We start from the raw sequence: 28,000 nt of genomic DNA on the forward strand, positions 1-28,000 counted from the left end.
CAGAACAATAGGAAACTAACAAATTTGCCTTTATTTTATAAAAAAAAAAAAAAATATCACTGTTTTTTTTGGTGTGGTGTTGTTTGTCTTTTTATTTGTATTAGAATAGAATGGCACTGGATGCAAGTAGCATTAACAAATCGACACGAGTCTCATCTTCAATGCTAACACGATAATGGTGTCAATTGAAATTGTCCTTAAGACTCAAAGTGCAACACCCCCGTCTGTTATTTAGCTGAATTGCCTGCTGGACGGTGTCTGAAAAGGTCAACAAGCAACCGGAGGTAATAAATGAGGCCAAGATGGACGCTTGTGTGGGCGTAATTGGGCTGGAGATCCAATACAGGGGAACAGTGACTTATGGGTAATTACCTGCAATGTCCTGAGACAAAGGGCTGTGAGTGGCTGACTCTCTGATTCAATCAGCCCCACACAGAGCAGTGCAGTACACAGCCTCTGTCTTAATTGTCCGATGTGCTTTCCTCTCGATGCACAACTGTTTCTGCAGCCGTTTCCTCTCCACTTATTTCAGCAGCAGCGGAGAGGGAATCGCACACTTGTGAACTCATTCACACAAAGTTCCTCTGTGTTGCTCACAAACAAGTATGCATTTTCCACCCTGCAACCATCGCGCATACAGTTCATTCATGCAACTCCCATTTTCCTTTTTCTCAGACACCGACGAACGCACACAGATCTGTTTGAATTTAAACTCCACAGCGCGCTGTATCTTCTCTTCATCATCATCCTATTTCTGTTACTGAGTGCTGATCTAAGCTGACCTGCTCATTTTAATGGCACAGTTGGCAGTGTGTTAAGGAGGTCTTATAGAGTTTTTTGAGTTGCAGTTTAAATGGAATCTATAATAACATGCAGTTGTACATTATCTGTAGTCAGTAACATGACCTTGCTGTGTAGTCTAATTTGTTAAGTTTATTTTTGATTCCCAACACTAACATTAGATTAGTTGAAAATTAAATAATGGGTCCAATTTGCAGTGTATAAACTGGGGGAAGTGTTAAGATTCATTGAAACCCAAGAAGATGCTCTTGTAGCACCACTAATAGACACAGTCCTTAAAATGTTTTGTTTCATTTTTGAAGACAACATAAGACAAAAATAATGCCACAAGATGCTGCATATTTATTATGTAACTTGTTGATAGATTACTGATCACATATACAACACCAGAAAGGCTCAATTGGTAAGAGAAAAATGTGAAATCATCAAAGATCAACACAGCTCTTGGCCCTGAGTGAAACAGCAGCCAACAGACAACAGACAGTGGCTCCAAAGACAGGGGGAGTCAGAAAATAAGATTGTGGCACAAAAGTATGTAGTTGTATTAATTAATGAAACCAAACTGAAACAGTTTTTTTTTTTTTTTTACACCGGAGACTGCAATGCAGATGTTTCCAATGTTGGCCTGTAGAGTATTTCTAGTTTTATGAGTCTAGATGACACATGGCAGAGAACATATTACTCATACTACTCCATCCACATTTTTTTAGGGGCTCTAAGCAGAGAAATAGATAACACATGGAAAGAAATACAGAGGAGCCACTGGAAAAAAAACAAACAGACTGCTGTACTCAAGTCAAGAATTCAACTATTTCCTTAACAAGCTGAAAAATGTGTTTGATAAAGAATCACAACCAGCACAAATTCCAGTGACATTACTGCCAGACAGAGGCTGCAGGTCAAATCGCATCATTATATAATACTGAAAAGCCAAAATGCACTTTTCAATAATGAAAAGCTGAAATCACATAAAAGGAGAAAAGTAAGCGTGTAGAGTTATCATATAACTATTTCACTCTACCTATATTTTTATATGACTTTATAAAAGATCTATCTGCTTTATCTATCGATAAATCTTATAGCAAACATCTTATACTCCATTACAGTACATTATTCTCGCAATCCGTTAGTGTAAAATACGTTCTATAAAACAAACTTTGTTGAAAAAAAAATGAAGCTTATTGATATCAAAGGTTCCACACTGTCTGATTATTGTGCCAACTAGAAAACATTATGCTGTTTTATAGTAACAAGTAATTCACACACTTGATTTAGTCTGAGATATAAAATCTGAATACCATTAAACATCAGTTATGCATGTACAAAGTGCTTCCTCTAAAGTGTCTAACATTTATAAGCTCAAAATAACACTTGTGGGTTTTTTTTCCCACTACATTGTGAATGAGCTCATTGTGAACTGGCAAAAAACCACAAAGACTCAATGTAGTAGTAAACATCTGTACAATAAGCTTGAAGAAAAAAAAAAGAAGCACCTCCCAATTTATCACTGTCAACTTTAAGAATACTTTCAAAGATTTAGCTTAGTTTGTTTTTTAACAACTTTTTCTCATTATTATAATTGCATTGCATATTGCAGTTTGCACACATTCACAATCACCTTGGCACAACTGAAATTGAATCTCAGGGATTTTTCCACCATCTGACCTTCCTTCATCTACATGCACAGAAACTTCTGTGGATCTTTGGATGGGTGGGAACACTGAAAGGCTTTAAGGGCAAAACAGTCCTGTTGTAATGCTACTGATACCTGAACAAATAACCAAACAATTTCACACAAACCATTTTCAGATATCAGTCTCATGCTATTTGCAAAGCAGAAAACATTTACGATTGTTCACCACACAGTGATCGTTGCACCCTCTCGACTGACCCCTTCCCATCAGGAAAAACACATGTACCGAGCAGCAATATATTGTGACTAGTAACATTAAGGACACAAAAATATATACTTGTAATTTTACAGCACGAGTAAATATATTAAGACATTTCAGCAACAGCATTGACTTGCTGGTATCATCCGAACACGGCAGTGACAACAGAACACTTGAGTTTTTTTTTTCAAAGACAAAAAGAAGAAAAATGGCACATAATTCATCGGATTCACATTTTTAAAAACTGTCATATTATGGCTCTTGCTTTGTCTCTCTTCGCTATAGGATTGTCTGATACAAAAGACCTATTCTGCATGGGTTATTAGTGTACTTATCTCAACGATGAATCCAACACAACATAATACAAAAACTGTATGCATTTCCTTTGCACAGCCTATTTTTTTTTTTTTTTTTTTTATGGTGAGAAAAAAAAGCTCATTTTGAGGCTGCCTTCATGTTATACAATAACAATGCCGCTGAGTCATTCATGGACTTGTCGAAATGAAATTCATTGTGTTGCATCACAAAACCATGCATATAGGACAACAACTATACGTTTTTGTTGAGACATCTTATCATACACAGTATGCTATGTTGTCGTGTTTGTGGCAGGCACGTTGTCAAGTCTTTATGGTAGAATTGGTAGGATGAAAAGACATTAGGAAGCTAAAACCTGCAAAAAAGGTTTCTTCTGCTGTCCTTGTACTCGCATAGCTCATTAAAAAAAAAACTACACGGTCAATGAATTAAAGATGAGCTTTTACTAGAAGCTAATGTGGCAAAATAATTGATTAAGCAACAGATTCTGCCTAAATAATGCCCTAAATTTGGTTATTCTAAGAAAACTATGGAGACATAGTAACCAGGGATAGGTGTCTAATTACACACCGATTGCCTAATATAACTGACTCAGCTTTTTTTGGAGGGGAAAAATACTAACATCTATGTACCCGTCTATTTGTAGCTCTGTCAGACCAGAAATCGGAGCTCATTGTCTTTCAGTACTGACCCTGACAAAACATTTCGGTTTTGAAAATTGTGGTCAGTTTTATGAGCACAGTCGGAAACATGCAAATTATGGTTGAGTGCTTAACAATTTTCACCTCATAATTTTTATGACTATGTCAGGAAAGCAAAATCTAAAATCGAATTAAGGCAAATTATTTTTTATGTTTTGTGTGTGTATATGCACGCATACATGTTATGAATGAATGAATCAGATTTACACTAATTAATCTATACATAGCAGTACTTGTCTGTACATAGCAATGTATAAATGCACAAATTACACAAGTACTGTACCATAGCACAGAAAGAACAAGAAGCCAATAACACAATCATAGGCAGAGGTTGTTACCAGTGTACTTGGCAGATAATAAGTGTTAGCTAATTACATCTATTACATACTTTCACAGTCTTTCAACTTTTTCCAGTTGCTGTCCCTGCAATAACGATACAATGTGAGAAAAATATAACTCCCAAGTGAAAAGCTTGATCATTAGGGTTTCAGTTTCTAGACTAGATAATGAGTGAGTGCTGAGACTTGGCTGCTGCTAGAAGATGTAATGGAACATCTGGCTCTGAATTGCTAGGTAGGTGTGTGTGTGTGTGTGTGTGTGTGTGTGTGTGTGTGTGTGTGTGTGTGTGTGTGTGAATGAGTGAGTGAGTGAGAGTCCCTTTCCCGCTGCTAAATACCTATATCAACGTGCTCTAGAGCTAGGCACTTGGTGGTGCTCTGTGTTTGTACAGCATGGCTCCCAGTTGTGAGTGAATCCTTCCTCATACTGCAAGAGTATTGTAACAGTGTTCAAGTCCAAACACAATGAAAATAAATGGTTAAAAGGAGCATTCCACACTGGGACATGAATGATTATGCTTTAGATTCTCTTTTATCTGTCTCTTCTACTTAAGTTAGTAATTTCCTTCATTTCCCAGACTACCTTTTAACATTTCTTAAGGACAAAAAGATATAATAGTCAGAATATATGCAGCAACTTTTCTGACTTTGCTTTATAGTTGGTATTTGTTGCCCTGACTACTCGTGTCTGTGTGTGTACATTTAGTTTTTAAAGCATTTATTCTATTAAACTTGTAGCTATAGAGCTTAGATATCATCTAAGTTTGGCAACTTATGAAAATATGAACATCTTACATTTAGACAAACTAAAGCCAGGAATGCAAGGTAAAACTGCATAGCTGTGTTTAACTGTGTTAGGCTGGGTTTTCTTGTATAAAAATATGTCTCTAATGAAGTACTAAATAGCTTACTTGTCTTCTCAACATCAATCATGCGCTGACATCATGCTGTATGCTGTAAGATTAAGACTTCAACAATGTCATTGCTCTTATTAGCCAGAGATGAAATGCGATATAAGGCAGTTCAGCACTCAAGTGATGCTTTTATGACTCATTACAATCACACATAGATGCATGGATGTCGACAAACAGAGCAAACATTTGGTTTGTGACGTCGACTTCTGGCTGCCTCTGCATCACATTAATTGATTTAGCGGATGCAAAACTGTATAGATTGCAGTTTTTCACATCTCCTTTTAAGCACCCTCTGGAAACAGACACCTGTACTCGCTCAGCCACCCTGTGTGCTCCAAGTTATTTGGTTTCCAGCAGGAATCAGGAAGGGCGACTGCAGGGGACTTCCTGGTCAATCAGCCTTGTACATAAAGGTCAGATGGCACCGTCATTTCACGGTGAGATGTTCCCTAGCAAGTCCGGGGTAATGTACCCCACGGGCATAGGGGCCTTGAGAGGGGGCTGTGGCAGGCAGGGAGGGGGAGACTGGCGGGGAGGAGGGTTGAGGAGCAGACTATGATGACTGTCCAACTCCTGTACCACTGTGTAGTCTGCAACCGGAGCAAAGAACTGGGACTGGGGAGAGTCAGGAAGAATATAAGGGGATTGATTGTCCACTGCTGTGGCCGCAGGTTTGGTCTCCACTGGCTGAGGGTGTATGGTTTGGTACCCCTCGCCAGGTATGGGAGAGCTGGGGGGAGTGCTGATCTGCCGGAGGTGGCTCTCTGCTGTGTAGCCATTTCCCTCTTGTTCCACCACTAGCAGCTGAATTTGCAGCTCGTTTTGCTTCTGTTCTGCCTTACTGTCTTCACTCTCTTTTCCCTTCTTTTGCTCCTTTGTGGCCGAGGTGTTCTCCTGGATCCTGAGCTGCTGGCCTGGAGACAGCACCACACTCCCAGAGGGCATCACATTGCTAACCTGAGCATAGAAGTCTGTGTTGACCCAAGTCTGGGGGCCTCCATTCTGGGTTTGGACGAGGGGCCTTTCACCTCTCTCCAAGGCTGGGGTTCTTTCTACAGCATCGAGGGAGGCTTCTTCGTCCTCGGGTTGGCCCGGTAGAAGGGTGGCCATCAGCATTAGGGTGTCCTGTACAGGCAGGTCTGGGTCGTAACAGCTGGCCTGACCTGAGTCGTCATCAGGGAAGCTGGAGGAAAAGGAAAGATGAAAAGAAAGGGGAAGACATTTACTGTGACAGTAATTGTAACGTGAAAATAAGGCCTTCAAATGAGAATCTTTACCCTACCTGATGACATTGGAGCAACCCATGTTCATGAGGTGGCTGACAGGTTGGGGCAGACCCAGTAGCCTCTGGGTGTCTGAGCCCCGGTTATCCTCCTTCTCTCCACTATCTGTATCCACCTCGATGAACTCCACCCATGGCTCGTCTTGGTAGAAGTCTGGTGCATAACTGGGTAGGCCACCCATACCTCCACCACTCAGAATGAAATTCAACTCGTCCAGCTTCCCCTTCTGCAAATGCACACATTTTTACATAAGAGTCTGTGACAATTAGGATGCAGAAAATCATGTAAAAAAAAAAAAAAAAGTCTTATCTTTTCCTCCACAGAACATTATGACTTGTGGGTTGGTGAGTAAATATTTAAAAGTATTAGCTGCAAACCCAACGCACTTTGTGTTTCACCTTTATCTAATTATGAAATAGCAACATTATTGTTTTCTGATGTTCAAGTATCAGGTTGTTTTGTTAGGCTCTTAAGTGCAAACTGCATCATCTATACACCCACAACACAGTGCTGAACCTCTTCATGTCTTATTACCCTTCAGTGCTCCTCCTGTCTTTGTCTACTTTGTATTTAGGGATGTTTTTGTTTTGTATTTACGTTGTATTTGATAGTTGACACAGATGATGAACAGGCAGTGATTGGGAAAGGAACAGTGGGTGGTGTCATGATTACAGGACCTAATGTGTCTCAGCCAAATGAGCTACATGTACATACAGGGGTCTGTTTTTGATCAAAATACTTAAAAACATGGTTACGTAATACTTTATATAATCACTTTACTGAACAAACAAAGCACAATTTGTGTTGTCTGCTGTGAACAATTCATGTTTACAATTTAACTCTTCTTTATATACAATTCAATATTCCTTTGAATAGAATGCATGTAGAATCAAATTGGCACTGTGTTTGAGAGAGAGAAAAATATGATTACAATAAAAGAGTTTGTTTTATAATATAAGCAAAATTTCAAAAAAATTGTTATGAAGACTGAATTAAGACTGGGAGATGTACAAAACGGGACATTTACATTTGCAAAATAAACTTGTCAGTTCTCTGGTGGATAAACCTTTTCAGGGTGACACTGTTTTGAATTACCTCAAACCTACATATCTTTGGCATCTTTAGTACCACAACTTGTCGTACCTATCATCCACCAATAAGAATACACCTATGATGACACAGCTAAAATCAGACATGCTAATGTATTGCTGGGATCTAGTATGTATAGTAAGTACTGCATGTTAAAATAAGGAAACTCGTAGACAAGAGAGAGCAACAGCACAGATATAAATGTACCTTTAACAGGTCTGAATCGATGCCTTTGATTTTAGGTGCAGGAACAGGAGGCAACAGCACCATCATTAATCTGCAATGGCAGGAGAACAGTGATGCAGATAATGTGATCACAGTTGTTAGAACACGTGTGTGTGGCACGGCCGATGAGGTTCTGCTGCTGATTAATATCTCACTGCTGCATGTGTCCAGTGTTTTTGACACCACCGAGTTACATGCATGAAAGCCAGAAGAGAGGGACTGTTCCTACCTGTGCTGCTGAGAGATGACTATCAGCATGATGAGTATGAGGATTCCCACAATCCCAAAAATAAGAACCAGAGTAAGCGGGACAGTAGACTCTAAAAACAAAAACAGAAACCGTTAATCCTCATCATTGTCACAACAATGTTGTAGGTTGTTCAAATTTGGGGCAGGCTAATTAAATGTATTTATTGCATCTCACCAATATAATCATGCACCACCTGAGCCCCTCTACTATCTTACCTTTGCTAGGAATCTCAGTCACTTGAATGAAGATGGAGTCACTGAACTCGCCAAACTTAGTGAAGGCCTGCATCCTGCAGCGGATGTGTACCTCATACTCTTTTCCTATGTGCAGACCATAGATTGTCTGCTGAGTGTGCGGCTGCATGTCCAACTGAAAGTGGCAGAATTACAAAAAGGACAATAGAAAATGAGATGTTGCTGTGTTTTCATTGATCAGCCAATGATGCGGGTATCCTGACAGAAAGATCTACTAAACCAACACTGAAGCCGATTAAAGCTAAACAGGGTGTCAAGAGGTCCGTGTTTATTTTTGTACTGTATATATGACCTTTGCTTAGGTAACATTATTGAGGTATTTCAGATACACTGGATAGAGCACATGCTGTTATAAAGGAGGGATCTAAAATGGTTTCTGAGGCTGTATTTGTCAGGCTGGCAGGACCCGGCGGTGATGAATATGAGCCTGTACAAGGTCCCCTGGCTTCTGACCTACAGATCCCGCCCTTCACTTCCTCCAGAGAGGCTGTGTTTTCTCAGAGGACCTTGCTCTGGCTTCCACAGCCTTGCCAACAAAGCTACACAGCATTTTAGCCACAAGAGTTCACAGGGGAGGGGAAGGGAAGGGAAGGGAAACGCAACACCCTGCCTCTATGACCTACCTACATTTAACTTTTAAGAGGGTGCAGGAGTGTTTTCATTTGTGAGCTTATGCATGTGCAACGAGCCATTTTGTGGAGGAGGGAGACTTAGAAAGTTAAGAAAAACAACTCACTGCTTCCCAGTTTGTGGTATTTCTCTCTCGGTACTGGATCTCATACTCAATGCGAATCCAGCCTGCCCTGACGTCTGCAGAGGGTGGGGGCTCCCAGTTGACCATGACATCATAACTTAGCCCAGAGGGACTTATATTCAGCAGGGTCCAGTTCAGAGACACAGGCGGGTCAGGACGTACTGTCAGGAAAAAGGCAAACACTATATGAACAGAGAGGAAAAGTCACAATGTGTAAAAATGGTGTATATCCAAATTAGATGATAAAGTATGTGGTGTACAGTGTTGATATTTTGGGAGATTGGGGCAAGGAAAACGGAGGAAAACTCAACAAGTGTCAATCACAAGTGTCAAAAAAATCTGCTTGGTTGAATCAATAGGCTTGGAATATGTAATGGCAAGACTTTCTTAGGTACAATTAGACTTTGGCCCGATGATGGCACTAGAGATACAGCCAAGCGGGTGATCAAAAACACTCAGACTAATCAGCTAAGGACTATCAATATCCACAGAAAACTTCTCGCAGATGCAGCAAGTAGATGTGGAGATATACAGACCAAACAAACAACAATCATGTCGTCCACCTACTTCAGGTTCAAGTCAACATCCAAATGTTATCTATGAAAAATGCTGATGATCAATTTCTACACATGATAAGAACAAAAGTATTTTTTTTTTCATGGAAGAGACATCAGTCAACATATGACATTGCCATGTGACATTATGTATGTATCTGCATCCTCTACTGTCTTGGTTTGATAAAGAATGTCAGACATCAAAACATTTACTGTGTAAACACTGTGTATCTGACACTTGCTATGATATCGACAAGCGTGTGACATTTGCTGGTTTAGCTGACAGGCAAAAAGCGACTATAATTTCCCAGAAACCTCCTGCTAAAGTAATCCATCACACTAGCTATACCCATTTTTCTGCTGTCTCACAGTATGATCAATTATGTCTGGCTGAATTTGTAAAGCAATTTGTAAAAATCCTTGATTATCAGACTTGCAACTTCTAAATGTGGAGGAAAATTGTGCTAGAACATGTTTCACAATGTCAGGTTCACATGAAATGTGATGTAGTTCACTAGACGTACTGTAAAAATCAGGATAGATGCACACATCTTGTCTACTAACCAATATTCTCCACAGTGAAACAGTCATCTTCATTTAAATAGGTGATGTTGTTTTGGCTGCGAAGCTGCATGCAGTAGGGGATCCAAACAGATGTGTGGTTTACATCAAAGAAGCACTCCCTATTTGAATGGATATACTCAGGACACTCCTTCCAGTCACTGGTGGGAGAGCTGAATGAGTAGAACAATGGAAATTAGCAAAGAAAGAAATTCTTGTCACGTGAAAGTTTGTTTTTAATAGGACTCACACATGCACACAAAACATGGTGCTCAAAATGCTCCACAAGCCAGACCATGTGGGGATGACACTCACTCTTTCTTAAGGTAGAAGACTCTGAGGGCTCCGGGGGAGGACAGGTTGTGGAAAGTGCCTGGACTCCACCAACAGCGGAATGTCTCCTGGTCCCTTGACACGCACTCTGTGAAATGAGGCTCGAGGGGAGCTGAAAGACAGTGGGACAAAGGTAAAGATTAGAGACGGAACAAACACAAGAACTTGGATTGCATTAGGCTGATCAATCACTTTTGTTGACATCTATGAACCCTTTGTAGGGGTTTAGATTTATCAGTGCAACAATACTGATAAAACCCAACCCCTCTTAACCACACTCCTCCTTAAACCATGACCTCTGCTTATTGTCACTTTTTCACGATAGAGCTGAGTAAGCGGGCTGCAATTAAAACCTCATGAGTGATCAAAAAGTAGTGTAATAAGAACACCTCAGGTTTAGCATTCATCCTTATAGACCAGAAATACTGTTGAGAAACTGTCCTAGTTGTGAACTTAGTATATTATTCATAATTCTGCCTCATTAACACACAATGAGCTGTTAAATACATAATTCTTCAGTAGCATGTGACAGCGTGTTGTTTGAAGTATTTCACCAACAAAAGCTTGCAGATGTGTTATTAACATATTTGCACATGCACTTTATATCATATTGGCATCATATAATTTCAGTGATGGAGGTTCCCTTCAGCATGGCTTTACAACCTTCAGATCTATCCACACATCTTTCCTACCATCTCGCCACCGCCCCACCCTGAAGTCCTGACTCAGCTCTTTCCACCTCTCCCCTGACACCCTGTCACTCTAATCCCCCCACCACCAGCTCCGGCTCATGTCGGAAACCGGTTTCTCATCCAGCGTAGAGCCCCGGAGTTTGGTGCAACCATAAATAAGCAACTGAAGGTATCATTGATTTCTGCTCTACCCCACTCGCTCCCACCTCTCTTTTCTCGCTGGCTGCATTGTAAATCACACAGGCCCAGAACATAAACAGGCTTCAGAACACATGGCAATAAATTAAAGACAGACTAGAGCAGAACACTCTTCAGATAGTTTGAGTTTATACACAAGACAAAAATGATAGACTCACTAAATACCCCCAAACCTCACTTAAAAAGATAAAATGATATGGTAGCAGCATGTCACAAAACACACCTCCAACACAGATGCCACAGGAAAACAGAAGCCTAAACCAGGCAGGTCAGACTGCACACACTCTTCATTTATTCACGCAGAATATACACCATTACTTTGATTACTTTCTATTTAATGCCAGTGTAATGTCATAATTCACTGCATTCCTGCGCAGCTGTGCCTTTCCCACCTTCCCTCTCCTTTATCTTCAGCATACTGTTGTGGTTCCCAGAGGTTTGCTATTTCAACCAGGCCTCCCTCCCCCATCCAACAAATTCCAGCTGCCACCATCAAAGAACTTTCTGCAAACACCGAATGCAAAGGAAGGCTTAGAACTACAGCCAGACAGGTTATACAGATTCAAGAGTCAGACAGCCCTTTGTTCTAAGGTGTTAACATGGGTTGCATGTTTTTGGGTTCAAAAGTCTTGATGGTCAACAATTTTAAGGTCAGGCAACATTTTAGGCAACTCAGTCACACTTTTTATACATAATTATATTTCTCATACAATGTTTGCATCAATGCGTTTATCAATTTCTACTAGTAATTTAATTATTTACCTAATAAGACACACTTTTTGTATGAATTTAACCTTACAGCTGTTGTTCTTGGAGACTGAAAGTGTTCTGAAAGTTAACCACGCCATAAAGAATGTAAAGTCAAAAGTTGCAGTCGTTTTTTTTTTTTTTTTTTTAAACTGTTGCATTTTTTAAATGAGTTGGATGGCAGTTTAATCTAAAGTGTGTCAGAGGTAAGAAGTTGTGCAGCAATACCTGGAGAGACTCATATTCAGATTCTGTCTTTCTCCCTTATCTGTTTGACATTATGAGGCTTGACATGTAAAAAACCCTCTCTCATCATATCTTTTTCAGGGGCAAAAATATCAAACTGAATTGTTCAAGTTGTAACTAGCTCACATGGCAGGGGACAATGTTTTGACAGGTACATGTTGATTACCTTGCAGAGCCTGGTAATTTTTCCGCAGGGCTGTACTTGCCATTTTCTACATGGAGTGATATATGAACATCACAGAGTTTCAGCGATGGGAAGCTAAATCCTGCCTGTACCTGCCAGCTGCTATTTAATGACCAGCAGTTGAAAGCCTTTGGCTGGAGGCAAAAAAAAAAATGTTGTGCCCGAGTGTGTGTGCACACCCTCATCCTGGTTGTCTGTCCTTGTTAGCTGTGTGTGCAGCTGAGAGTGATAACCAGCTTCACGTCCTGTCTTCATCAGTCCATATAGAGGAGCTAGGAAACCATTTACCCACCTTGATGTCAGCTTCAGCCATTAAGGTTTAAAATCCACTAAGAGGCCTAAATAAAGCACTCTGACCCTGCCCCAGCTGGCAAATAGCACTAAACGGTGTGGAGAACGGTGTGAGGCAGATTTATCAGTTACCGTATTGTGAAATGCTTGACTGTAATGAGGAGCAAAATGAGCCTATGACGTTATGAATTACCACCTTTTCCAGCTCATTTGAAGATTTAAGTTAATGCTGAGGTTGGTCTCGCTTCAAAAGGCTGCCAAAAGGAGAAAGGAGATGTGAGGGGAAACCGAGGAGGAAGAGAGGGAGACGCAGATAGCAAAAGTCAGAGGGAGTGAATGTGTAGATTAACATGTATCAAACTGTAAGAAAATATGAGATTGCAAAACAGACGAGTGAAAATGAAAGGCATCTTATCACATGACAGTCAAATATATTAACAGTAAATTCATTTTTAGACTCAAAATCACAGCATCAAATTCCTTTTAAGCCGCTTCAGATAAACACATCTAATTAGTTATTTTGAAACTGGTTGTGCTGGAAGTGATTCATTATCAGTTCCAGCTATCACTCAGTGTGATGTTCCTCAGGGTTCAAATCTGGGTCCGTTAGACTTCTCTCTATACTGTTTGTGCAACCCCTCGGCACAATGACTGACAGGCCCAGAATTGAAATGAGACTTAAATATATGACGGAAATACTTGATGACTTTCAATTTTGAAAAACACACAAATTTATAAATGCTAATGAAAATTAAAAAAAAAAAAAAAAAAAAAATCAATCTTCCAAAGCCATTGCATCTTTATATCAGAGCACATAAAAGAGTTATTTTTCATGATAAATATGGAGCAAAATGCTTTTGTAATAGATTTGTTTATACAGTAAGCACTTACAAGCCCCATCTGTCATGGAGAAAAATAATTTTATGAACTTAGAATTTACTGTTGCAACTCGCAGTATTTCATCATGTTCCAGACTGGTATTTCCCATCCAACATTGTTGATGCAATCTTACATTTGTGGCTGGTTTTCCTAAGTGTAAAGCACTTTGGCCATAAATTGGTTTATTTTTAAAACATTACATAATAAACTTGATCACCTATCACTTCGGAACTGCATGCCCATTTTAAGGGGCTAGGACTTATGCAACCATAAAACAACGCAAAAAGCACATATGCAAACAGATAGGACGCACACACAATTTTGAGTGTCTCTTCATTGTACTGTTAGTGCAAAATTTATTTGATAGCCTTTTGCTTTAAGAGAACACACACATGTGGTGGACAGTTGAACCTGCTGTCCCCATCACTTCACTTCCATAACTCATATTCTGCTCTTGACTGGCTGCGAAAAAACCCAATTACATTTCACTCATAGGAGAATTGCCGTTTCGAGTTTCAATTTAACACAAACAGGAGGACTGAAATATAAAAGTTAACCTTTTTTAAGGGTAACGCTATAGCATATAGTCGTAATTTGACATTATTTAAGTACAACTATTGTGTGTTTGTAGCTGCTAGTTTTTTTTTTTGTAAATCCATATTCGCTTTATTTTGTTCAGCGCCAACTTTTGACAGCCACTGCTGCACTCATGCCTGACCCTCTTGCAGTATGATTGGTCTGTGGTCTGTGAGTGTGAGTGTGAGTGTGAGTGTGTGTGTGTGTGTGTGTGTGTGTGTTTCTGTTAACCAGATGGAGAAGCTGGCAGGACACAGTGACACCGTGCTAAGAAAACTGCCTGACAGTCTGTACAGGCTAAGCCCTTCATTGTATTCCTGCACCACAGGCTATACATACATGCGCATGCGTACACGCATCCACCCGTACGTACGTACGTACGTACACACACACACACACACACACACACACACACACACACACACACACACACACACACACACACACACTGTGTGTGCAGCAGAGAGTGTGATTCGTGACATTCGTCTTCCACAATGAGAAAAAGACAATGAGCTGGGAATTTCATTTACATCACATTCAAACTTTTCCACACTTCTTCCTAATTTATACATATGCATCTAATTTTTGGAGGCAAAGGGAGTTAAAACCTTTAAAACTGAGCTTAATAGTGCACGTTAAATATTGAGTTAGGAGGCCATGTGGCATTTGACAGGCGCCAGAAAGGGGCAAGAAGTGTGCCAGAAGATAGGGGGAGAAAGGTGAGACTGCAACAAGATACAAACAAGGGTATGTAAACAGGTGATATAAATAACTGCCAACATGCACACGCAGTTTGACACGTAGGTGCACATACACACACAAATACATATGCACGAAACTTACACCTTCAAAACAAAAACCGACAAAGAATATCAAAGTGCCATTGTTCGATTCCTTGAATGCGTCCTGCTTTTCCTCCCAGTAACACAACAGGACATATGGCTTTTCTTCTCTTAAAGTTTGGGACTTCTGGATGACAAGTTCTGGCTTCATCTGAGCCGCATGATTCCCAACCATGTTCATAGCTTTGAAGTCTCACAGACACAGTCTGGTGTGTTTAACTATGCAGTGACCCAGTCAGCTTATTCTAGTCCCAGGCATTTATTAGCTTGAACTAATGATGTTAATCTCCTCTAATGCCATTACAGCCAGGGACTTGGCTTAGTTATGTCATATTATGTCCAAATATGAGTGAAAATATATGAACAGGGTTGTCTGGCTTACAGCATGGACACACACCTGGACATTTTGTCTCCTTACCATTCTCCCTTTTTTACTTTGGGATGGGCTTATTCCACTCTGCACTTTAGCAGAGTGTCAGATGTTTTCACATAGCACAAAGCATTATGTTAAATTTAGCCTCTGACCACATGGCCTCACACTGAAGTGCAAGATCCCCATTGCTATAAGTTACACTCCAACTCAAAACAACTCTCCATTAATTAAGTAATGTCGTCCACACCGAGTTCTTCCACAAAACTGAAATCCTGACATCATTTCTAAGCCAGCTGCTACTCAATAATCGTATATTGTTAATTGTGATTAACATTACATGAAAGATTGTTGGCATGCAAAAAGCATCGATATGTTTTTCTGTGATTGTTTTTCCCTTTATACTTCCTTGTTTCTGGGATGGTTTTTAACAGTATTAAAGTTTTTGCTGCAGCATTTTAGTGGATGCATTCTTTGAAAACGTATATGAAATGAATGGTGGTTTCACTAATGCAAGAAAAAATTATAACATAAATTATAAAATGTATATATAAATGTATAATATTAGGCTCATCGGGCTTTAGGAAAAGGCTACACTGGCTTTTTTCCAAATTTGTCACATGCAAGTGTGATTCTCAGGTCCTTTCACTTATGAAAGTTCCATTTTAAATGTTTCCAAGTTCTTCTAGGGTACCACTAATTCAGCATTGCTGCTTGTAAAACGTTCTTTTTCAACTCACAGTTGTTAAACTAAGGACATGTTTTTTATATGCAGATTTTTTTTCTGTTGAATCCTTCCGTTATGCTTCATCTTCAGTAGGCATTTCTGTCCTCTGCTTTTTAAGTTTCAAACTTTGTGTTTAACATCAGGCACCATATCCTACACAAGCCCCCAACCTCTCTGCTCACACCCACTGCTCGTCTTTGAACCAGATGTAACTGTAGATTGTGTGTACAAGCCAGGCAGACCAAACCTCTGTACGGTTACCACTGGTTACCACCTCTGTGGCCAAGAACACATCCTCGCTTCAGCCAGATCAATTTATGTGCTTAAGGAGTGAGTCCTCCCGACACACACAGACACACTCAAGGAAGGTACGAAGGGAGAGAAAAAAGAAAGAGTGTGAGTGTGTGTGTGTGTGTGTGTGTGTGTGCGCGAGGACAGTTCGAGTCAAACGAGTACTGCATATAATCACTCTGGTAAGCCTTTAACTGTATAGGAGCATCTCCAAATGTCTACTCTTGGCTTGTTCTGTGGCTGGTCTGACAACAGACATAAAAATACTGCAGACACAGGATTCCAGGAAGGCTCTTTTAGGGTCACAAAAAGAACTACAAAATGGTTTTAAACAAACCCGGAAACACAATGTTGAGGGTTACTCACCTTCTCAAGAAAACTGCATTATTTCCACAATGTGTGTCTGAGAAAATGGATGGTGTGTAAAAGGCCAAATATAACAGTTTAAGTTTAAATCCAAGTGGAGAAAGTAGGTGTCAGGACTGGAGGTTTGTACATTAGTGAGCTTTGAGAAAGCCACAGGCGGTGTGTGTTTGCTCATGCTATCGTTGGCTGCTCTGTGTTTACAGATGTTTTAACGTTTGTTGAGGAAGAGCAGGGCTACATTACCACAGTGCTCACTGGAAAGCGTTTTATAGTTTGAAGGAGGTGGTCCGGCAAAGAATGTTTGATGGTTTGACCTCTTGTCTGAGAGTTATCAGTAACGTGATGTAAATCCACAGAGATAAAGACATTTGCAACAGCTTGGAAGTGATGCAGATGTTGTATTTTCACATGGTATCACATGGCTGTCAGGATACTGATACTGATTCTAAGATGCGAGTCTCAGCGACACCAAACCAAACATCAAAACCTCTTTCCCTCATTCCTCTTCTCCTCCCTTCCCAAGCTACTTTGAAAACCAGGACTGAGACTTACAGGAATAACCAAGAATTTTGATTATGTTTCCGAAGGCAAATTAGAGTGAGAAAAATTCCAATTAGAATTCCAGCATGGCCCTTCACCATGATCACTTAATCCAAATGGTAATGTTTACAGGCTGTTTACACAGATCAACTGCAGGCCGGGGTTTAACGGGTTCGAAAGACAAACCGGGCTGATTCACAAACAAAATGGCACACTGCTTTGGCACCAAAATAATTTTCTCTTAGAAAATTGATTTCTACACTAAAAATGAGCTTAGGAGAAAGAACAATATGTTCACAGCACATGATAGCTGATCCAATGCTTTCAAACTTCTTTGCCACTTGGACCCACTGAGTTGTTTATTTTCCACATAACTCGACTTAGGGGCGACCCACTAGCTGAGTTGGTTGTGGCGCAAATGCCCTGAGCAGCAAGTCGACAGTCGATTGCCAGACCTTTGCTGCATGACATTTAAAAAAAAAAAAAAAAAAAAAAAAGGCTTGGCATTGTTATTAACCAAATCTTGCATTCCAGAAATCTTCTGATTGCATAATAGACCATAATCAGCAAAACCAAGAAAAACAAATTCTTTGGATCCAAGTGTGACTCTACAACAGTCATCAGCCAACACATGATATTATTATTGGCAACCCCAAAAGCATCCCAAAAAAAACATTAGAATCAAGAATCACTGTGTGGAATTGTTCGTAACTTTGCAGAAGACGAGATGAGTTGGCACTCTCCGATGGATTCCAGCTGTATATGTCAATCTGTTTTTCACTAAACTCAAACAAAGAAAAAGAAGTACTTTTGTAAAGGCCAAACTATTTCCCTGGCATAGGATGCCATCAAAATATGGCAACATTACTGATGAATAAATGACATATTGATTGATTCCAACAATTGGTCACTCATCTGTAAAGTGTTTAGCGTGATTATATGCATTCTTTGTACACTTATACAGTCTGTGCTTGAGTGCCTCATTTAGAGCACATAGCACGCAGTCCAAATTCCCCCGTGTTTCCCCAGGTAGCATGCATGCCTTCCATTCTGGCAACAGGTGCTGCAGCGGGCAGACAGGCTAGCCAGAAATGTCCTGGCGATTTCTCTGGTCTCTGTCTCAGGCTGTCTGGCTCACCTCCTAAAAGCAATGAGCAGATGCACCTAAGAATACACTTGCAGGACAGTGACTTGCCAAAATTTGCATTGAAGGACAACTTTTATTGTGTTGCCAAATGTTTTCAAAGTCATTAGGTGCATGCAAATATGATCTTCCTGTAAGTGGAGCTTAGAAAAGATTAGTCAAGTTTAAAGAGAAAAAAGAGTTACATGTTTTTGGCTGAATACATTTAATATTTTTTACTTGATGACTTAAATAATTTACGGATTATCACAATAGGTTTCTATCGATCACATAATGGAATAATTATAAACTGTTAATTCAAATCTTTTTGCACTGTAATCCCTACATCCAGTGTTTAAACTTTAATAGAAAAAAAAAAAATCATAACCTCTTTCTTTACTGTCTGAATTTGAAGGCGAGAAATGGTTTTCAGGTCAGGGTGTGCACAAGTAGATGCCTAAAATCCACAGTCCATTCATGTCTTGAACAAGGATCAAGTCGTGTCTTTTTGCAAAAAGAACCGGGTTCATGAACAATGTAGGTTTTGACCAGAAATGGCTGCTTATTCATCTTCCAGAAGTAACCCTCCTAAAATATAACCCAGGAATACAGACACGACAGCACCAAACAACAGACATCAATATCTTCCTCTGAAAAAGTAACACGTATGTTTTGACAAAGTCAACAGGAGAACTGATCCATTCTTTGGAGTTTCTGTATCTTGGCTGAGACTTCTCTCTACCATGTGCGACACTAGAACAAGTAGACTTTAAATACTCAAGAATTTTCTTGGCCAGGGTTGCAGGGTTTGACATTTTCACCCAATTCCAGTTGCAGTTGCTTCAAACAGTTCATGATTATTTTCAGCCAATTTTGTGATTGTTGATTGAGTTTTAGCATTAGTAGCAGAAATGATATGATAAAAGTTGATCTTAAAATTCTTATCTTGGCCGGCTTTTTGGCTTTAGGGATGTCAAGTGGTAAATTATACCAAAATCTGGCCTCTTTTTAATCGGCCGCATCATTCTTTCACCCACTTATTTCAAATGGTTCAGTGACAGCTGGATTAGCTGGCTGAACATCCTACATCGTCTATCCTTGGACTTTGACAGAGAAGCCCCAGCCATATATTTACCCTCGCTCCATTGATCACTAACCTGTTTGACAAGCAAAATTAGGAAAGTGCAACATTTGCTCAAGAGCAAACCTTTCCACATGTATCTGGGCAAACAGCATTCTGCAACTGCTGTCTGACATAATACGCGATAACAAGTGTCAACAGCATGTTGCTCGCAAAACCTGAATCAACATTTGTTAATATTTGATGAGGTTCACGTGGAGAGTCTGATAAATTGTCTGGAAGAATGATTTGTCCCACATCATGTTGTATTTTTTCTTATTATTTGTCTTGACACAAAGCAGTAAAAACATCAGTAACCTACCTGATGATGTCATGTGGTCCCGGTCAATGAGAAATGCAGATCCTGGAGTGGACATCCAATCCAGGAAGGAAACGATGAGTAGGAAGAGGAGATTGGAGGAGCAGGACGAGACAGCCATGATGCTGGAGAGAGGTCAGGGGGGAGAATGAGAGAGGGACAGATACATAATGATAATAATTATCAGTTGAACTCCATGATGACCGGCCCATGTGAAAAACCAACCTCGCCCCTCTCTCTCTTTTTGTGTCTTCTCTTCTTCTTTCTCTCTGCCCTGAGACCATAAATATATTTTCAGCTGGTGTACATGAAACCCAACACGAGACAAGGCATAATCAATTATCGTGCCAGTTTTTCACTGCAGTATTTAAAAGTTGAATGTTTGAAGAATGTTTTCTGTGTGCATGTGTTTTTTGAATTTGTGTGTACTCTACAAAATACTATTTTAAATTGTTATGCTTTATTTTTTGATGAAAACAAAATTCCAGTAACAGTGAAACTCATTTCAAATCATTACCAATGGATTTAAACATACATACCATGCACTATATTTCCTGCATGTTCAGATGGCAGAGCAGAAAGAATAATTTGAAACATAAGCAATGAGGCACTCAAATATCAGACTAATCCAATCGTTCATTGTGGTGGCTCCTCCTGTAATCCAGTCAGTAATGCCAGTCTATTTTTCTAAAACATTACTCAAGTCCATGTGAAGAACATGTTCCGGACATCTGGTGCGCAGGTTTAATATTCACTCTCCTTTAGCTCCGTTTTTGGTCTCCATCATCTCCAGAGGGAAATGTGTCTCAGCGCGAAACGCTCCATTTTCCTTCAAATAGGTAACTTATCTGTCTGCGTGAGGGTTTATCAGAGTTGAAAACAGCTGCTGGATTCAGAAACAATGTTGATGAGAGCGATGAGATTAAACCCAAAGTGTAAAATTGAAAAAACTAAATGTGCTAAAAGATGCTAAAATAGTCTATAGAGTTAATATGGCTAAATTGCATGATAATTGTCTAGAATTGTCTAGGTTAGGTTAGGTAGTTACTTTATTAATCCCCGAGGGGAAATTTTTTTCGCTACAGCAGCATACAGAAGCAATAAGATAATAATAGAACAATAGGCTGGTCACTTTGAGCAACCCCCTTCATTTTAAAAGGTAGTCATTTCATCTATTGTCATTTCAAACATATTGATCAGAGCAGCTTCTTAAATAAAATAACAAGTAAAGCTGATATTACCAAGTAGTCGTCGGTGTGTCTTTAGTTGTCCATTCATGACACTCTGTAGCAACAGACAGGATTATCTACAAAGGTGTTGTGGCAAAACCTCTCACAGAGACTGCCTGTCATTCAGACCATCTATATACAACAAACATAAGATACAAATCTTGCTGGTCAATAAAATGGTTGTTGGCAGACAAGTTCTACTAGTTAAGTCTAACCCCTAAATATAGGACAAACTTTCAGTCCGCACCCTTGGCTATTTACAGCTGTGTCTCCACAACTTTGCTGTGCAGCCAACAACCCCAAACACAGAGGTTTTGTTTCTGCCCATATTTTCACCAGTTTGGATGTAACCTGGGGACAGTGGATCTTAAGTGAGTTATAGCATATGGAATATTCTCCCTTATTTTAATTTTATTTAATCTTAATATTATCTTAATGATAGCATCAAATTAGATTCAATGTTGCGTCAACCTAATTTCAACTCAGCTTCAATCTTTCTTAAATTAAGCTTAAACTAAGCTTAGCTTCATTTATCTCAGCTGATGGCACAATGGCAATGCGCCTTGAAATAGTAAGCCAAGCTATTTCACAGGGTTTTTATTTCCATGTTTAAACTGACAACTACTGAGCAACATTGCGGCCTCCATGACCTCAATTTTAAGACGGACTAGCTTGGAGCCTGGTAAGTGGCAAGGAAACCCCTGGGCAAAGTTCACACCAGTCTTTACAGCACTTATCCAACACTGGTACATTCAGTGTATAATGTAAGAATGCTAGCAATCCATTTACTCTGCCTTAGATTTACAACAGATTAAAAGAAGAACATTTAAGTGCAACTTAAGCAAAACAAAATAAACAAAACGGTTGCACCAGGCGCACAACATGAAACAATGCTCAGGTTTGTCATAATGCAACCAACCCTGAAACACCCAGTACCAGAATTGTCCATCAATATAAATGTTCAGTCATGAGTGAGTGTGTTTGTGGATGAATTCTGAGTGTCCAGAGGCCATACGAGGGCAAGTAATACAATGCAAGAATTTATGGCAGAGAGCTGCCAAGCAGCCGGCTCATCTGGTCGGACTAAAAGACTCCACTTACAATAATATATTGCTCTTTTCCTGTATTAGACATCCTGTCCCCGTCTTCACATCTCCTAGACCATCTCTGTCACCCTCTCTCATCACCTTTAATGATCTTCAATTAACCTATTTACTCTAAAAAGCTAAAGGACCATACAGTAATATTAGCATATTTCAAAATCTTTTTTTGATTTGTCTGGGAGGGTTTAGTTTCATTTTACTTCTTTTTGTCTGCATTGTCTTTCTAACATTCTTTCATCAGTGGAGAAACCAGTGTAAAAAAAAAAAAAAAGCCCCCTTACTCTAACATGTGGCCTCACGTTAATACAAACAGTAGCCTTCCCCCTTTCTCATGTGAAAGTGTCTGTGAAATCCCTGGCAAGGCTGGTGCTTCATCTCCATCTCGTGCACATTTGTCCCTCATTTCTCTCCCTCTCTTGGCCAATTACAGACTCAGACTCACGGGAAGAGCTGCCTAAGCCAATCAGAAAAGAGGGAGGCTCAGCCTGGGCCTCCTGCGGTCACTTGGTAAACATTTAAGGTCTGTGTGGTCATCCCCCCTCCCACCAACTCTGCCCTGAAACACACACACACACGTGCATGCAATATGAACACATCACACTCACACACACACGTGCATGCAATATGAACACATCAAACTCACACACACACACACACACACACACACACACACACACACACACACACACACACACACACCTTTACTTGGCACCCCACTGCCATCACCCTGCCTCTCTCATGTTTCCTCAAATCTCTATTAATCATCTGTGTTTGTTCAAAAGGATGACAAGGGAGGGGGAGGAAGTTAGGAGTAAATGGGATAGTGGTAAAAGGGTGAAGCCAAAGAAAAAGAAAGGGTAAAGGGTGAGAGGTCGCACCCTCCGTGTTAGTCTCTTCTATAACTGCTGAAGAAAAGCATGCATGCACAAAAACAAAGAATGATGTTGCAAGCCCAAGTTTAGTTTGAAGTTACTCCAAAAAGAAAGCAGAGAACAGAAATACTGTGAAACCTGCAAGCTGATATTCTGAGTTTATTACATATTTTCCTTCTCTCCACAAAGATTGTGTACATTGCTCATTTTATACTTTAAATTTTCTATTTACCTTGCTCCTTTTTTTTTTTTTTTTTTTTTTTTTTGCATGTGCCTGGAGCCAGGAAGTTAAAAGTTCAATTTTGAAGGGGAAGGGGTGTGCTCATTCAGAAACACAAACTTTCCTTTATGTAAATTGCAAGGGCAGTGCTTCCAAAACTAGGTCGGCACAGTCGTGTGCTTTTTTTAGGCAGTTGAACCTGCATTTTCCAATTTGCTATTAGCTGAGGCATTGCAGAAAAAGCAATGATCAATGTCCATAGTCAAAGTAAAGTTTCAGTACTTTTGTACAGAATCGCTGTTTTCTAATAATCTTGTAGATTATATGAAATAACAAAAACGGATGCTCAAGGTGTTTAGGGGTTTTAGAAACTCCTCAAGTCTTTGAATTCATGAGTCTTTCCTGATATCGCTCTGAGTCATTTTCCATTCTTCATCATGTCTTTTATTCCTTTCTTTAGCGCCTCTCTTTCATTGCTCTCAATCACTACAAATACCCTGATGCTCAGAACTCAAAGCCAAAAGCTCAGTGGGCTAAGTGAGGGCTAAAGGAGAATTAAAGGAAGATTTGAATCAATTTAGTATGACCTTGCTAATTATTTTGTAAACAGTGAATGTACTCTTAGCCAAGCCTATGTATCAACATCCTAAGCTATTTGGGTCTGATTTCTCAAAAAAAAAGCCAGGAAAAAAAAAATCCAACCAAAGGCAATCAACTATAATCATGGAATCAAGCCTGTATGAATGAAAGTGTGACACCACATGTCATCTTCAATGGATGAAATCTGCAGAGGGATGAGGAATAAGTGCTTTAGGTGCCAGATTTTGAACAGTGACATTTACAAGTCCAGCCCTTTTGAATAGTTAAAAGACTGAAACTGATTTCAAAACCCACTTACTTACAAAATAGCTACATTAAAAAGACCAACCTGAGCACAGAAAAAAAATGATTACATTTTACCATTATTACTTAAAAAGATTCATGTTTGTGTAATGCATACATAAAGTAGTCTAACTCCCATTGGTTGAGCATCTCAATTATTGCACAAAAATTATGCAAATACATGTTCTGCCCTAAACTGTCTCCTTCCCCAACATCTATCTTTAAAATGAACAAAGTTTGAGTAAATGTACACCTTCAACATGAGCCTACATGTTACAACAGACATCAGTTGGGAAGAAGCCACACAGCCACTCACTTTAGAGTCAGAGCCGAGAAACTGCAGCACTCCTCTAGGCCTTGGACTGTTGAATGCATACATTTATTGACATGTGCATGTGTGGATACGTGTGTATCTATGTTGCACAGCATGCATTTTTTTTTTTATTTGTGCAAATATGTGTGCTCTCAGCTTTGCAGATATGGCTACTGGATGGCTCTAATGTCTCCTACTCTCATTTCATGAGAGACTGTGGAAAACTCTGAGTCAGCCCACTGGCATGAGAAGTGCCTTGGCTGGAAGCAGATCAGGTCACACATCTGCAAACCCTGTCTGTGTGGGAAGCTAGCGAGGGAAAGAGAGTGTGTGTGTGTGTGTGTGTGTGTGTGTGTGTGTGTGTGTGTGTGTGTGTGTGTGTGTGTTTATGTGTCTGCAAGTGCATATGCATGTATAAAATCAGGTGTGTGTGTGTCGGAGCAAGAACGAGAACAGTAAAGAGACTGAGTCCAGCAGAAACGGAGGCAGTGTGAGCGATACAGATCTGAAAATTTATCTTTGTGGAAAATGTCTGCTTTGCAGAATTCAAGGCTGTGTTTGTGCATGCACAGGCATGCAACAATTTGACCAAGATATTAAACCAATTGCTGTGAAGAACCCCCCCCAAAATAAAAAAAATAAATCTAATTTAGTTACTTGTGACCGCTTTTGAAATTACTGGCTCCCATAGCTGGTCATTTTGGAGACAATTAAGTCAAATTTATCACAAGTGAAAGTCATAATCCGGATTAAGGTTTGAATGATTTACGCTATTTTGCATTGTACGCATTCAACGATCAAGGCTGTGGAGTTCAAGCCTATTTAAAAGAAAAAAAGTCTGCAACAGCTCACTTGTTTGGACTCGGTATAGATGTGCAGCATGTACCTCTGAATCTGCTGTTTTTCTCTGAATGTCAGACAAACACAAGCACATCCTGACAACCATGTGTGCAGACCAGGTGGATGTGTGTAAATGGTATTCATGGTGAGCAATTGATCCAAAAAATAAATCCCATTTTACATGTGTATTCAATGAATAGGATGAAACTATGTTTTTTTGAAACAGTGTTGGGGGATATGCAAAATGTCACACATTTCAAACAGTGTGAGCAATTGATGGTAGTTTAAACCAAAACCAACCGGTGGCTGTGAACAACATGTATTTTATACAACTATGTCATTATAATCCATTTAAAGAGAGACTTTACAGAGAAAACTGTGAGGAACAATCAATGTTGAGTGAAGAAATAACTAAGTATGGGAATCAATGGCGCAAAAGAAATCTTCTTCAAAAAATAGTTATCTAACTGCAAGAAAAAAACCCTCTGACTGAAAATAATTTTTGGACAAAACCTGAACTGCTGTAACTGCAGCCAGTCTCATGAAAAGCCAGAGCTGAACACGGCAAAGTTTGCACATCGTGTCTCATCAAAGCGGTGTGCTTTCTGAATATAACAGTAGAGGAGTGAAGGTGTCCTGCTGTGGTTAGTACAACAGTCAACCAGCAACTGATGAAGAGCAAACAAACGGAGAAGAGAAGCTGAAATAAGAAGATTTGAAAATGGCTAATTGATGATTCAGTTAAATGAGACACAGGGGGAAACCTACAAAATACCAAGTGTAAAACAGCTGATGTTGGATGATAATTTTCTCTGAAAGTGATCTGCAGTGTGGAAACAATTAATGCTTAGCTAAATTAATAAACACTACTCAGTATATTTGTAATCAGTGAGGAGTGACTGATAGGATGGTTCCGGTTCCTCTTGACATTCTGCTGCTTTTCTGGGTTTATTTCATTTTACATCCGAGTTGTTTTGGGGTTTTCTGACTGTTGCCGAAACCAAATGTGCAGTTAGGTTCAAGGAGTAATTTAAAATGTTCAATTATTTGTGGGTAAATAAACCGATAATAAGCCTAAATAGGCAGCTAAAAGAAAATGATCTCTTAAGAAAGCCCGCATAGTTGCTCTCCTAAGGCCATGCATACAATAATACAGTATAATCAGCAGGCATATTATGATCACTGACCTAACTGATGTCGCAGGTTTCAATCTAGCATTTTTTTTTTTTTTTTTTATCTCATTCCAGTCTGCATAACTCCATCAGGGTTCGGTATGAAGCAGCATGTCGTTAAACAAGGCGTGGAGCACACCTAATAAACTCCACAGGAGCTCCAATTAAGTGGAAAGATAACGTACAGGTAACCAAAGAAAGTCTACGTGCAGACCCAGTCATCCCACCGCACACTGCCCGGCTTTCTTGTAACGCCAAAATTGCAGCGGAATTTGAGACAAACTCCCAAGTTCCTGTGATTTCACTGCAGCTTTTAATGAACAGTGCGCACTGTGCCGTGCGGTGGGGCTGAGCATACCAACTGTGTATGAATGGTCAAAAACATTTTTGCGGCGAGTAGCCCGACGCATGAAAAAAAAAGTAGCCCGCTGCAACTACAGCTTCGAGTCGTGCGTAAGCAGCTTCAAACATGGAGACATGGAAGAAGACGACACACTGCACTCTTTAAATACACAAACCAACTTACTTGTTTCGAAGTGTCGAGCTGGAAAAAAAAAAAAAAAAAAAAAAAAAACTGCAATCACAGCGCAGATCGACTTTTCAGAAGTTGTTCATCTGATGGCCAGCGTAAAGCCGAGCACCAACAGGCGCGACTCCTGCCTCTTCACTTCAGCCTGCTTCGGCTCGAGGAAGATCTCTCCGATCAACAACAAAAAACAAAAAACAAAAAAAATCTCACATCACCAAATCACTGAATCTGGTGTGTGCGTTTTCCTCTTGGGAGACTTTTGTTGTTGTCTTATGTGCCGCTCACTTCATCGTCGAGCCTGCATTGGAGGTATATACACACACACACACAACGTCGCTGAAACAGAGAAAGTATGTGTGTTTCATATGGCGGCGAGGCGCCCTCATCCGCCAACAATCGCCTCTGCTCCAAGAGGACCCAAAGAGGGGACAGCCAGAGGGAAAGAATGCCGGGTCAAACTTCCAAAATAAAACCCCTGGTATGCTGCCACGCTTTTCGATTTGAGTCAAAGTTTAGATGAAGTAGAACTTTTTTTTTTTTTTTCTTTTTTTTTTTAAATCAGGCTTTTATTCCATAGAGAGACAGCTTTAACCCTATAGCTAAAATAATTCATTCATAATCTTAATTTTTTTTTTTTAATGAGTTTACATTTTGATGCTTTGGTCACGTTTATATTCACTGAAGATAAATTATTTTATTTATTTAGAGAATAAACTCCCAGAATAAACATCACTTATTTCTGTTGGACGCCCTCAAGGCTAATAATCCTAAATAATTTTTGATTTTTTTTTTTTTTTTCCTTGGTGGGGTGGGGGGCGGGGGGAATAAATAATAGGTTATACAGATTTTCACAGGTTTAGACTGCTTTTGGGATCAAATAAACCAATATATATATATTTTTTTTTCAGTTTGTGATTTATGGGACAACAGCAGGCTATTTCTCTAAAGGAAAAAAAAAAAAAAAAAAAAAAACTTACCTCCAAACCTTAACACTGGACACAACGGTATGCCTCAATGTTTCTGCAAATGACACTCATTGAGAACTACAGGCAGCTTGTGATG

The 28,000-nt window shown here is 39.7% G+C and overlaps 1 protein-coding gene across 2 annotated transcripts; it reads right to left on the minus strand.

Annotated features, from left to right (window-relative positions):
- Positions 1-1,120: 1,120 nt before the first annotated feature.
- ghra (growth hormone receptor a) lies at positions 1,121-27,774 on the minus strand. 2 transcript variants are annotated; one of them, XM_069138603.1, is made up of 10 exons: positions 26,936-27,774; positions 19,782-19,903; positions 10,250-10,379; positions 9,938-10,107; positions 8,802-8,980; positions 8,027-8,180; positions 7,791-7,881; positions 7,544-7,613; positions 6,247-6,473; positions 1,121-6,147 (listed from the first exon to the last, which is right to left on the minus strand). In XM_069138603.1, exons 2-10 carry the CDS (start codon positions 19,897-19,899, stop codon positions 5,397-5,399), a joined length of 1,890 nt encoding a protein of 629 aa, XP_068994704.1. In that variant the 5' UTR covers positions 19,900-19,903; positions 26,936-27,774; the 3' UTR covers positions 1,121-5,396. The 2 variants fall into 2 exon arrangements, with proteins under 2 accessions (XP_068994704.1, XP_068994703.1); XM_069138602.1 differs by lacking the exon at positions 26,936-27,774 and adding an exon at positions 20,004-20,188.
- Positions 27,775-28,000: the final 226 nt, after the last annotated feature.

The sequence above is a fragment of the Embiotoca jacksoni genome, unplaced genomic scaffold, assembly GCF_022577435.1.
Source record: "Embiotoca jacksoni isolate LCO1_2020_lvr unplaced genomic scaffold, fEmbJac1.0.p SCAF_8, whole genome shotgun sequence".
NCBI classification, from domain to species: Eukaryota; Metazoa; Chordata; class Actinopteri; family Embiotocidae; genus Embiotoca; species Embiotoca jacksoni.

Bases quoted from the DNA above. Each gene is read 5' to 3' on its own strand.
- ghra (XM_069138602.1), bottom strand. From the start codon at position 20,062: ATGGTCTCAGGGCAGAGAGAAAGAAGAAGAGAAGACACAAAAAGAGAG. The intron at 10,108-10,249 runs GTGAGTGTCATC...CTACTCATTCAG, and splicing joins GTCTTCTACCTTAAGAAAGA to CTCTCCCACCAGTGACTGGA. The intron at 6,148-6,246 runs GTAGGGTAAAGA...CTTTTCCTCCAG, and splicing joins GGTTGCTCCAATGTCATCAG to CTTCCCTGATGACGACTCAG.